Source organism: Astatotilapia calliptera, chromosome 23, assembly GCF_900246225.1.
Source record: "Astatotilapia calliptera chromosome 23, fAstCal1.2, whole genome shotgun sequence".
NCBI lineage: Eukaryota > Metazoa > Chordata > Actinopteri > Cichliformes > Cichlidae > Astatotilapia > Astatotilapia calliptera.
The window spans coordinates 41,835,947-41,849,253 of NC_039323.1; the positions used below are offsets into that span (position 1 = coordinate 41,835,947).

The 13,307-nt window shown below is 46.1% G+C and overlaps 2 protein-coding genes across 3 annotated transcripts; one reads left to right on the plus strand and one right to left on the minus strand.

Moving 5' to 3' along the window:
• Nucleotides 1-283: 283 nt before the first annotated feature.
• ccdc14 (coiled-coil domain containing 14) lies at nucleotides 284-4,385 on the minus strand. 2 transcript variants are annotated; one of them, XM_026158351.1, is made up of 11 exons: nucleotides 4,277-4,385; nucleotides 4,150-4,193; nucleotides 3,989-4,064; nucleotides 3,589-3,661; nucleotides 3,312-3,413; nucleotides 2,102-2,599; nucleotides 1,732-1,834; nucleotides 1,586-1,647; nucleotides 1,243-1,386; nucleotides 931-1,033; nucleotides 284-828 (listed from the first exon to the last, which is right to left on the minus strand). In XM_026158351.1, exons 1-11 carry the CDS (start codon nucleotides 4,298-4,300, stop codon nucleotides 384-386), a joined length of 1,674 nt encoding a protein of 557 aa, XP_026014136.1. In that variant the 5' UTR covers nucleotides 4,301-4,385; the 3' UTR covers nucleotides 284-383. The 2 variants fall into 2 exon arrangements, with proteins under 2 accessions (XP_026014136.1, XP_026014135.1); XM_026158350.1 differs by having other exon boundaries at nucleotides 1,580-1,647; nucleotides 4,277-4,384.
• An 87-nt stretch (nucleotides 4,386-4,472) lies between these two features.
• On the plus strand, nucleotides 4,473-9,618 carry LOC113015957 (uncharacterized protein K02A2.6-like). Its single transcript, XM_026158340.1, has one exon. It carries the CDS (start codon nucleotides 5,304-5,306, stop codon nucleotides 9,252-9,254), a length of 3,951 nt encoding a protein of 1,316 aa, XP_026014125.1. The 5' UTR covers nucleotides 4,473-5,303; the 3' UTR covers nucleotides 9,255-9,618.
• Nucleotides 9,619-13,307: the final 3,689 nt, after the last annotated feature.

Sequence of the window (13,307 nt, forward strand, 5' to 3'; positions counted from 1 at the left end):
CCGTCTACATTTATATTGACCCCAGAGATAATGCACCTGCACTGCCTCTGGGATCATCTCAATACTTTCCCTGCAGTCCAGGTTTCTTCTCTCAGACGGCACTTTGGGTTCATGCTGATCATTTTCTGCTTTCTTGTGCAAATTCACTAACCTGAGGAGTTTGAGTGTCCCGGCCGCCAGAATGAAGGATCATTTTTGGTGTATGTTCTGTCTGTATGTTATGACTTGTTAGAAAGTTGTAAACCTCCACGAGCAGCAGAACAAAGCAGTGTCTGTCCATGAAGACATTCATAAAAACAGCTTTATTCCCAATCTTAAACAACACTTTACAGAACAGTTCATCAGCACGGCCCAAACATGGATGAATACAAAGACCAGCACGGTCACCGCCTCAGGTCCAGCTTAATAGTCTTCTGCAGACTGGCTATGCTAGCGTCCAAAGCTGCCAGGCCGTCTCTGAACGCTGCTTCGTCTCTGGTGTCAAAGGTCAAATCAGACCACACAGACTCCGTTTCACTCTGGGACAGCGTGGAGTTAAACAGCTGCCTGCGAGCGTCCTCTGGCCGCAGGGCTTCACCTGGACCAGCGGACCGCTCACGATCAGACTCGGGCCGAGTCCCTGCACGATCTTCTCTCCTCTGAGCTGTGACGTCTAGATGTGCCGAGTCTGAATCTCTCTCTGCATCCACACACTGCACAGGCGCTATCTGGCTAAGAGACTTCAGGTATTGGGCGATGTGGTCAGTAGGGGGCGCTGGCATCCGTCTGTGCTGGTGTTGGCTCGTCTCTGACACAGAGCTGTCAACAGCATGATCTGCTGAGAGGAGACTGAAGCAGAAGACGACATGAGTGAGGAACAGTTCTGAATCGTGTCACACTTTCAGCTGTAGGGCTCATTCTGGGGGGTGACGCCCACCCACACAGGCCCACCTGTGGAGGTGCTCCATCTCCTTCAGCCTTTGTTGTGCCAGCGAGGCCAGCTTACTCCTCTCCCGCTCACTGTCCAGTAACCTACTCTTACTGGCCTCCAGCTCTGCACACACACACACACACACACACACACACACACACACACACACACACACACACACACACACACACACACACACACACACACACACACACACACACACACACACACACGTTGTTCATGGCAGTGTCTTTCACTTTGATAATGGAGGTGATTTCATCACAAAGAGCCCACAGCTCAGATCATCAGCAGGACTCACTGCGAGTGCGTACCCATCTTAACGAGTGCAGTTTCAGCCTCTCGGTCTCTCAGCTGGCTCTGTGTGTCCTGCAGGGTTTGCCGTAGGTCCGTCAGGTCATCTTGGAGTTCCTGCAGCCTGGACTGAGCAGCAGTGAGCTCTTCCTGAAGTCTCTGCCCTGTGGAGACCTTTTCAATTACTCCCCAGTCAGTTAAAGCTTTTTACCCTGACTGACCAAACTGAACCCAACAGTAAAATCACAGTGTGTCTGTTGTTGGGTTTACCTTAGTGTGACGCAGCTCGAGCTGACTGTGTTATTTTAATACAAATGAAATAAATACACAACTATTTATGACTGTCACACAATTTACAGTTACAGAGCATCGCCTGGTTCTGATGTCTCTCCATCTCTGGCTGCTGGTCCAGGTTCCTCACACACCTAGGACACACACACACACACACACACGTACGTTATACCAAAAACGTCAGAGTCCAGTGAAGTGAAGGACGTCGTGTGTCTCACCTGTGCAGGTCTGACACACTCTGGATGTTTGAAGCACTATTATTCATCTGTGCTGTGGACACCATCTGCTCCAGATGACTGAGTAGGCTCTCTGCTACACTGCCTGACACACACACACACACACACACACACACACACACACACACACACACACACACACACACACAGTGTGACATCGTCAGCACGTGTGACACAGAGGCTCACGTCCTGTGTGTGACTACAGCAGAAGTCCACGTCAGCAGAACTTTGCTGAGCTCCCACATCAGTGACATGTAGCTTAGTGTTCGATGCATTCAGGTATCACAGAGGTTGTGTTTGTGTGAGTGATGTCTGGCAGGGTCCAGGGGTGAGATGCACACAGTCACTTTACCTTGTCCAGCAATCAGAGGCTTGAGTTGTGCGAACAGATGCTGAAGCTTGTGAGCTTTTGTTTGTGCCTCAGTGTTGCTCTCCTCAGCCTGTCCAGGCTCCAGCTGGAAGTGTGCCATCTTCATACTGCAGCTGTCTCCGTGTGCATGTGTGAGAGTGTGTGTGCTGGGGCTCTGGGTGTGCGTGTCTCTCACAGGAACAAACTCTGGTGCTTCATCACACGCAGTGCGAGGCGTCTCAGAGTCAGGCCGGCAGGCAGTCCGATGGCTCGAGAGAGAGGAGGACTGACGCACAGACAGAAGGACGGACGCCTCGTGCCGGGGCGGACTGACGGTGCGAGGAAGAAGCCGAGGTGAAAGTAAGTGAGACTGCAGCTGGGTGGGACATGGTTTCTGAGGTGGATGTAGCTTCACTCCTGAATGTGGTGCAGGACGGGCAGACGGGTGTCCTCGTGGAGTTCTGCTGTCCGATCCATGCCGGCCTGACGCGCTCTTCTGGCCTGGAAGGTGGAGGAATGATTAACATTAGACTTTCTACACGTGTTTTCTCACATATTTATAAAGCTGCATCTGCAATCCTGCCTGATGTGTGCATCAGCCAATCAGTTTGTTGGTGCTCATGTCCTGATTGATTGTTAGTGATTGATTAAAAGAATGAGCTTCCTCCAAAGGGTGGCCGGGCTCTCCTCTAGTGTGAGAGTAGAATTTCAGTCGTTCAGGAGGGACTGCTGCAGTTCCACATCAAAGGGAGGAACCTGAGGTGGCTCATTATGATGCCTCCTGGGTGTTTGGGCATGTCCCACGAGAAGGCGGCCCTGGCACATCACACACTGGAAAGACGATATCTCTAAGCTGGCCTGGAAATGTCTTAGTGTTCCCCCAGATGAGCTGCAGGAGGTGGCTGGGGAGGGACGTCGGGGGTCCGTTCTTAGTCTCTGCCCCATGTGACCAACAGGACATGGATGGTTCAGCTCTACTTTTGAGGGGCTCCTAGAGGCGGCTCTAAGCAACTGTTGCTAAGTTATAAGCCTTGAATCCATTTTCCAGAACAAATGAACGAAAATCCTAAAAGCTTTTGGACACCATCAATGTAATCCTGTCCTCTGCAGTTTATAGTCCCACAGTGGAATTAACACGAGACCTTTGTGTCATTTAGTTCTCAGCGACTGTCTTGTAAGAGTGTGCAGTAAAGCAAACCTCGAACACGCCCACCTGCCTTTGGAGGCCCTTTCTTCAAGCTCTTTTTCCCCGTTGATGTGGAAAGCCTTGGTTTGGCTGCTGCACTGCTTACTGTTCTGTGAAGCCTCGGAGACACTTACACACACACAGAGTACTATTATGTTGCATTCAACCAGTAAGTGTTGGACAGATCTAACTTATACAGAAAATCCTCAGTGTAACCACACAGGAACAGGTTGATACTTTAAGCTTTTGTACTGTGACTTGTAACAAACTGAGCTGATCTACAGCATTAGGAAGCTCCTCTGACCTGCCTTATCAGCCTGAAGGATCCCACTGAGCAGGGCAGCACAGCGGTCCAGGCCCTTGTGCAGACTGATGACCTGGGGGCAGACACGTCCGGTTTATTGACATGTGTTCAGACACCGAGCCGATGATGCGGTAGTGTGGGTTAGTGGTTTGTCTGTCAAGCCTTCTGACTTTGTGGAAGTGCTAGATTTCCTCTGTTCACCTCCCCATGTTTACTACCCTGAGGTGTGTGTTGTGGCAAAGACTCGGTCATGCCTGGATGTGACACTGTTAATATTTAGTACTGCTACACAACCAGGTGAATAAATCCTGAGAACTCATAATAAAAGTGTTAGCTTCACATGTCGCCACCCGTGGTCTGCGTATACATAATGTGGGCGGGGCGTGAACGGTCTCATCACCTGGCCCTCGGAGTCGGTGGAGTACAGGGAGTAGGCGGGCTCAGGGCAGGCAGCTGTTCCTGGATTTAAGCTGGCTCTGAAAACAACAGTGAGGAGAGCGCTAACAGGCACACGTACACATGCAGACACAGAAAACGCTACATGAAGGCGGGTGTACTCACAGACCCCCTCTGGCTGCTCCCGTCAGCCTTCCTGACGTCACCACCTGCCGGTCACAGAAACCACGCGTGAAGCCTCACACCTGTCTCTGACAGTGGAAGCTCTGACTGCGTGTTCATTCAGTCCTACCTTGCGCTGAGCTCTTCCTCTCATGGTCTCCGCCAGCCTGAGCGCTGCCGCCGTTACTCGGATTCAAGCACTGCGCGCTGCAAGTTCTCGGCTCGTTTAGAGCTTCCGGTTCAGAGCGCGTTTGAAAGGGAAAACATTAAAACCGTCCAATCAAATTGCTCCCTTCACAAACGACAGGCTCAACTGCCCCGCCCCGTAGGTCCCGGATGAAGGCGGCTGCGGGGCTGCCGTTTTTTGTTTTAACAAAAACTTGGCGCAGCAAATCCTTCAGACTCAGCAGCGCTACAAACAGACACGAGCAGAAAGAAAAGGACCAGCAGTACATGGTGACAAGAATCAAATTATTGAAATAATAATTCAAAAAAGTAAATTACAAAACAAAATGAGATGAAATGTGCGGTTGGCTTAACATTTTTGGACATTTTATGAATTTCAAGGGCGAGTTTTTAAATAACGGCATTTGTGTATAAAAAATTGACCACAGATTATTCTAACATTTAATTTAAAGGTCGATATTCTGGTTTTGCTGTGAAACAACCAATCAATACAGTGTCTTTAGATGAAGCCAAACAACAGTGTAGCTGCATCTTCGTTACAGAAAGAGCAGCCAGCAGGGTCTTGATGGTTAAACACTATCAATCAGTTCATTCACAACTTGTCTAGATTGGAGGTGAGGAGCTGATCTGTTAGCTAAGAATGAACGTGTTATGGTAAGGACTAACTCAAGAGTTCATGCAGCACCCTCTGGTGGTTGTGCCGTGTGTATTGTATGTTGCAGTTTGGCAATAAAGGGAGTCGCCACGATAAGACAGAGCTGTCCCAGTGTCGTTTATGGCGTTGCTATTAAAGTCACGAGAGCTACCAAAACATGGTGTCAGAAGTGCTCGGGAGAGAAGAAGAACATAACGGAACACGGAAACTTCCTCACCGGAGAGAACTCGCCCTGCAAGGTTGCAATAACAGCCACAGTAAGAGCTAAGCTAACAAATTAGCAAGAAGCGCTAACTAGCATCTCGCGACTAGCAACATGGCGGCCGCACCAGCAGCCTTTCAAGTATCACCGCCGTCGAAGTTTGATTTTTCAAAGCCAGAAGAGTGGCCGAAATGGATCCGACGCTTCGACAGGTTCAGGATAGCATCCGGACTCGAGCTACAATCGGACGAAAACCAGGTTAACACTCTGATATATACAATGGGCGATGAAGCTGAAGACGTGATCACCTCGTTGAACCTGACCGAAGAGGAGGCGAGTGAGTACCACACTCTCAAAGACAAACTCGAGGCACACTTTGTAGTCAGAAGAAATGTTATCTTTGAACGTGCAAAGTTCAACCAAAGGCAGCAAGAAGCAGGAGAGACTGCAGACGGGTTTATTACATCCCTATATGCCTTGGCTGAGCATTGTGGCTACGGGGCGCTGCACAGTGAAATGATAAGAGACAGACTCGTTGTCGGAATAAGAGACAAGAGACTCTCGGAGCAACTACAAATGGATGCGGAGCTCACATTAGAAAAAGCAGTGATACGGATTCGCCAAAGTGAACTTGTTAAGAAACAACAGGATCTTCTTAAAAACAACTTCAAGCAGGAGAATCTTTGCAACGTGGACATCGTTAAAGCAAAAACGAAACACTTCAAACCACGAAAGACTGTACCACAAACCACGGAGAGGAATGTGAAAAGCCAATGCAACCGATGTGGAAAGACACCCTTTCACAGCAAACACCAGTGCCCAGCCAGAGAGGTACTCTGCAATCAGTGCAAAAAGAAAGGTCACTACGCAAGAGTATGTAGGTCTGGGGCAGTGGGAGAAATACGTGCAGTGGGTGGTAACAGAGAAGAAAGAGAAATAGCATTTCTGGGAACGGTAGCCTCAGATAGAACAGAGGATGCGTGGTTGACTAAAGTAAAAGTTAACAATGCAGACTGCTGGCTAAAAATTGATACAGGAGCGGACGTAACCGTCTTGCCTGAAAAAGAGTACAACACTCTAGCACAAAAACCGCAGCTGCAACCCACAGATCTGAAACTATATGGGGTGGGAATGTCTCCATTAACAGTTAGAGGGAAATTTACTGCTAACTTGAGCACTCCAAGCAAAGCTACAGTACAGCCTGTGTATGTAGTAGCAGACCTGACACAAGGATTACTAAGCCGCATAGCGAGCGTAGCACTCGGGTTAGTGGCTAGAATAGAAACTGTGTCACTCACTTCAGTAGAAACAGTGAAGCAGCAGTTTCCAACACTATTCAGTGGGTTAGGCCGGATGGCGGGGGAATACAAAATTGAGCTTAAAGCAGACGCCAAACCGTTTGCCCTGTCAACTCCAAGAAGAGTCCCGCTTCCCCTGTTACCCAAAGTCAAAAGAGAGCTTGCTCGGATGGAAGAGTTAGGTGTAATCTCCAGAGTAGAGCAGCCTACCGACTGGTGTGCAGGAATGGTTCCAGTACCTAAACCAAACAGAGATGAAGTGCGTGTGTGCGTGGACTTGACCAAACTAAATAATTCTGTGAAAAGAGAAAGACACATGTTGCCATCAGTTGAGCACACCCTAGGACAGCTAGAGGGCGCAAAGTTGTTCTCAAAACTCGACGCTAACTCAGGGTTTTGGCAAATACCTTTGTCCAAACAGTCAGCTCTTCTCACAACCTTCATCACGCCATTCGGAAGGTTCTGTTTTAATAGACTTTGTTTTGGCATATCTTCGGCCCCCGAACACTTCCAAAAACGAATGTCTCAGCTTTTAGAGGGGCTGGAAGGAGTCGTCTGCCAGATGGATGACATTCTGGTTTATGCTGACACACAAATCCAGCACGACAAGAGACTGATCGCAGTCCTGGAACGGCTCACAAAAGCTGGGGTGACATTGAAAAGTGAGAAGTGTGAGTTTGCAAAGACCTCAATCAAGTTCCTCGGACAGATCATCGATGCTGCAGGAGTCAAAGCAGACCCGGAGAAAGTGAAAGCAGTCAGCAACATGGAAGCGCCCACGGATGTGGGTGGAGTGAGACGATTCCTAGGAATGGTTAATCATCTAGGCAAGTACCTTCCCCACTTAGCAGAGAAAACACAGCCGTTGAGAGAACTACTCAGTACCAAAAACATGTGGTGTTGGAGTGAGGCTCAACAAACAGCATTTGACAACATTAAGGCAGAACTGAGTAAACCACCGAACTTGGCACTCTACAACCCCAAAGCACAAACAACAGTATCAGCTGATGCATCCTCCTATGGACTAGGAGCGGTGCTACTTCAGAAACAAGAGGATGACGCAACCAAACCAGTGGCCTTCGCTTCAAGAGCATTAACCCCCACGGAACAGAGGTACGCTCAAATAGAGAAGGAAGCGTTAGCCATAACCTGGGCATGTGAGCGATTCTCTGATTTTCTTATAGGCATTGAGTTCCATGTTGAGACAGATCACAAGCCTTTAGTACCACTTTTGGGCTCCAAGAACTTAGACGAACTGCCACCACGAGTACAAAGACTGAGAATGAGATTAATGAGGTACTCTTTCACCATCTCACATGTCCCAGGCAAACACATCGCAACTGCAGACGTGCTGTCCAGAGCACCAGAAAAAACTGTTTGTGACGAGACATTAAGAGACGAAATGAACCTGTATGCACATCAGGTGATCTCAGGTCTTCCTGCAACAGAGGAGAGACTACAACAAATAAGAGAGCAGCAAGACAAAGACGAAACACTAAAACAAATCAAACTCTACTGCAAGAATGGCTGGCCGGACAAACTCAAAATACCAGGTCCATGTTTCCCATACCACCAGCATGCAGGGGACCTGACTGTTGAAGATGAACTTCTCCTAAAAGGTATGCGTATAGTTATCCCAAAAATATTACAAAAAGATGTTTTGACACGACTGCACACAGGTCACCAGGGCATTGTAAAGTCCAGGGAACGAGCCAAGCAGTCGGTATGGTGGCCAGGACTGAGCTCCCAACTACAACAGCTGGTAGCAGAATGTGAGACGTGTGCAAAGGTGAGACAGCAACCCAGAGAAACACTCATGCCAACTGAGTTTCCTACACGGCTGTGGGAGTTAGTTGGTGCTGATCTTTTTGAGTGGAGTAACAGCCAGTATTTGGTTGCAGTGGACTATTTCTCACGATACATAGAAATAGCTAAGCTGTCCTCTACCACATCAGCAGCAGTGATTGACCACTTAAAGTCCATATTCGCACGCCACGGCATTCCAACAGAGTTAAGGTCGGATAACGGTCCACAATTCTCCTCAGAACATTTCCAAAAGTTTGCTTCAGGGTGGGGCTTTGCCCACACCACTTCCAGCCCGAGATTCCCTCAGAGCAATGGTGAGGCTGAAAGAGCAGTGAGAACAGTAAAGAGCCTTCTACAGAAAGAAGGAGACCCATATCTTGCTCTCATGGCATATCGCGCCACACCACTTGCCAATGGACATAGCCCTGCAGAGCTTCTGATGGGGAGGAAACTTCGTACCACAGTTCCCATACTTCCATCCTGCCTCAACCCAGGCTGGACAAACATCACTAAACTGAGAGAGAGAGAAGGGAAGGAGAGAGAAAAACAGTGGAAATGGTTCAACAACAGACACAGAGCACAAGACCTCACAGGACTACACCCAGGAGATCAAGTCTGGATAACAGACATGAAAACAAATGGAACTATATCAGGCAGAGCAGAGACGCCGCGTTCTTACCTTGTTGAGACCCCGAGAGGACTTCTACGTCGAAACAGGAGCCATCTCATCACACTAAAAGAGACCAAGACGGAACCGACAGAACAGCAGATCCCTGTCATACCAGAAGACAGCAGCAGCCCGGTTTCGAACCAGGCACAGCAGTGTCTTACACCACCGAATGACCGGATTACTGAGAAAAGATATCCCACCAGAGACAGATATCCCACCAGAGACAGAAACCCACCGAGGTACCTTAAAGACTTTGAAGTAGGTAGTAGGTACTCTCGAGCACCTGAGTGACCAGCCAGGGGCAGAATAATCCCCTCACTCAGCGGAAGGATTGGGAAGTCTACCCCACCTTCATAGTTGGATAAGTTCACACAGTTAAATAAAATAATTGTTATAAAGTGGAAACAATAAATGTCCGTTACAGAATAAAAGTTAACGTAACAGCATTGAAATATTCAGCTACAAGTTAAGTTGCAGTGAATGTAGTGTTGACATAAATGTGGATTAGCACAGGAAACATTATGGTTATAATGTACTCAGAAAGGGGGATGTTATGGTAAGGACTAACTCAAGAGTTCATGCAGCACCCTCTGGTGGTTGTGCCGTGTGTATTGTATGTTGCAGTTTGGCAATAAAGGGAGTCGCCACGATAAGACAGAGCTGTCCCAGTGTCGTTTATGGCGTTGCTATTAAAGTCACGAGAGCTACCAAAACAGAACGCAGCTCTCGGATAAATAATGTTCTTATTGGACAACTTTCTATCATTAACAGAAAGTCCATTAAGCAGAAGTTCAGGAAACCTTGGACTCCTATAGTTATGATGCAGATTTTAAGAGGTGGACACAACAGGTTCTGGATTTGCTTTAATAACTTTGATATTGTTCCTTGATATCTAAATTAAATTTGGAGCTGAAGGGTTCATAAGGCATCAGATTACCAGAATAACCAAATGTTATTGCAGCTTACGAGACATTTACTGTTTTCCAAGTGTGAGTGGTGAGTGCTGCATCATCATCAGCCATTGTTGTTTCACTTACAAAACACAGAAGCTCATTTGCACATGTGTGCGCAATGGGCAGATGTTTGCTTTCATCATGAATGAATGTTATTTTAGGAGCTGCTTGAAAACCTATGGCTGCAACTTTGCTGCTCCTAGTAGCAAAAGCCTTCACAAATGCCTCTTCATCCTTTCTCCAAGTGTCTGTCAGCTCCTTATCTCAAATCAAAGGAAAACCACCGTTAACCTGGTGGCTCGAAAATAGAGCTATATGACGACTAATGTATTTATAAAAACACAGAGGTTCTGTCTGTGCTTTGCTCGTCAGTTGTAAGCTTTCATACATCTGTGTGTCACGTAGTCCTGGATTGACTCACGGACATGTGAGTTTCTGCTTACTTTCCACACACTGGAGAAATTTACAACCATCATTTCCTCCATAACTCTTCATTCATGAAATAAAAGTATAATCATCTTTGTTCGTGAAACATTGTTTTGGTGAAATATTATTAAAACGTGTTGTCATCCAGAATGTGTTGTAGGGCAAAAGCTTCAGCCTAGAAATGTTCAGTTATTCGTGTTCTTCCCTTTTTCTGTTCCCAGCACTCGTTTCGTGGCGATGTCTTGGTAAGAAAATGGACTGAAATCAAAATCACCATAATGATCTTTAAATTCCACTCAAATAAAGTAGTGAAAGTTGGGCACATGTCCCCGCTTGGCTGTGATGATCTGTAAACATTAAAATCAGACACATTAATGATGTCCTTGTGAATCAAACAAACACCACAGGAATTCTGTTCATACTCACTGCAGTCACAAAATCAAACTGGTCATGGAGCTTACAGTTTCAATACGTTTCCATTCACCATGTTCACCGCTTCCATTTTTCAGATGTACCTTGTATGAATCAGAAAGTAAATATCTCTGCACTGCAATATCAAATGTTTTCCTGTGCAGCTTTCTGAAGATTGTTGTGCTTCAGACCAGTGAGATCTTCCCAATAAGGCATCTTGTGCTGGTTTTGCTCTTAAATCTCCTCTCGGTATGCGTAACGTTGATGCTGAAGACAAGGGCGAGCACACAACATCTTTTGTATTGTGTTTGCAGGTCTTGTTTTTCCTACACAAAACATGAGTGTGGAGCACGAGCTTGAGGAACTGATGGAAGAGGAACCTGAAATGCAAACACAGATACATCCCTAAGGCTTCTGTTACCCTTTCATGGAACGTGTAGACTCAGACTATGATACTATGGTCTACCCATTACACAGAGCACTGAACCATTTTTATCGTGTAGATTAGCACTTCACTCATGTGTGTCAAATCAAAATGTTGATGTCTTAAATACTGATAATTAAAGGAGACATTACACCACAAAACGTGTGGCGTGGGCGTGGCTAGAGCGGGTTTGTCTACTAAGTTGGCGATTTGATCTGCGGGTGCTCTACAGCTCCCAGTGGGTTTATCTGACTGTGACTGTGTGTGAATGTTGGACAGAAAAAGCACTAATGTGTTTGCTGTGAATGTGTAACTGAGATGTGTCGTACAAAGTGCTCTGAGCACTCAGAGTAGAAAAGGCCTGCAGCTAGGTCCGTGTATATTTGGACACTGACGAGTTTCGTTTACTGAAACATATTCCGCTTATAGTTATATCATGGACATGATGTGCAGACTCAGCTTTGATTATCCATGTTGGAATTGGATGAAGCATTTAGGAGTTTCTTCGTCTTACCCTCTTTTTGAAGGCAACAAAGGTAATTGGACAAGGGACTCGAAGGCTCATAGGCAGGTATGGACAATTCCTTCGTTATGTTGTTATCAATTAAGCGGATAAATGGCCTGGAGATGATTTAAGGTGCAGTGTTCGCATTTGGAAATTTTACTGTGAACAGGCAACATGTGGTCCAACAGAACTGAACAGAACAACCAATCAGAGAAATTGCTACATGAATCATTTCCATGGTGAAGAGAAACCCCATGACAACAGTGAACCAAGTGAACAACACTCTCCAGCAGGCAGGCGTATCAATTTCAAAGTCTACCATAAAGAGAAGACTATATGAAGGTAAATACAGAGGGTTCGCTGCAGCCTCACGAATAGGAAGGCTAGATTGGACTTCGTTAAAAAAAAAACATGTAAAAAAGCCGGCACAGTTTTGGACAAACGTGCTTTGGACACATGAAACCTCTACCAGAATGATGGAAAAGAAAAAAAATTTGGAGGTGTGGAACAACTCACATCATCTGTAAAACACTGCGGAGGCAGTGTGATGGTTTGGGCGGGCTCAGCTGCCACTGGGACACTAGTGTTTATTGATGACGTGACACAGGACAGAAGCAGCTGGATGAACTGAGGTGTTTAGAGACAGTCAGCCCACATCCAGCTAAATGTAGTCACAGTGATTGGGCAGCGTTTGAATAAAGTAATAGAAATGAACATTCCACTTAAAGTTCATTTGTCCAAATACTAATGAGTCTCTGAAATGAAGGGATTCTGTTGAAAAGGAGCTTTAGTTCCTCACATCTTTATGCAGTCTTTTTGTCCAACCCACTGAATTAAAGATGAAAGTCTGCCCTTCACCTTCATTCGAGTCTTTTCATTTTTAATTTGTTCTAGTAATGTACAGAACAGCTGCTGAAGGGCACTGCTGCTGAACCAAAACGGCTCTGCCCATGTTTTCAGCTAAATTGCTGGACATCCTGGTGAGAAGTGACCATCAAGGCAGAGCAGTCACAACCTGACCACTACAGCTACTTTAGAGCAGGGCTTTTATTTCAGTATTTCCATTGACCAGTAGAATAAATGTGCTAAATATTTAGCTTCCTGTAACAAATGTAAATGTTGGAAAAAGTGACTAAAAAAAAACAAAAAACAAAACCCAAACATGTTTTTTTATAAGGTTTTGTCAGTGGTGTGTGACATTTTTAAATACGATGAAGGAATACAAGACAGTCATAAGGAGTTTCATAGAGCTACGTGCACGGGTGAGTGATCGAGTGATACTCACACCCGAGGCATTGCAGTCAGATTTATTTATACCAAGAGACAGTTGCATAGCATTTCCTGTTTTTCAAGCTTACTTATTAGCATGTGTGTGTGTGTGTGTGTGTGTGACAGGATGTAATGGCATGTGATACAAAAATATATGAACATTTTAATACATTTGAAAGCTTTATAACGGAGGTATCTTTTAATAATAGACATCTGCAGTTTAAACTTAAAAGTTACTTCTATCAGGTTTGGAGCTAAATGTAGAAAAATGTTGCCATTAATTTCAGCATGTTTCAGTTTACAAACAGCGCCCTCTATGGCTGCGTTAAGAAAAATAAAGAGCAGTACTTGATCAA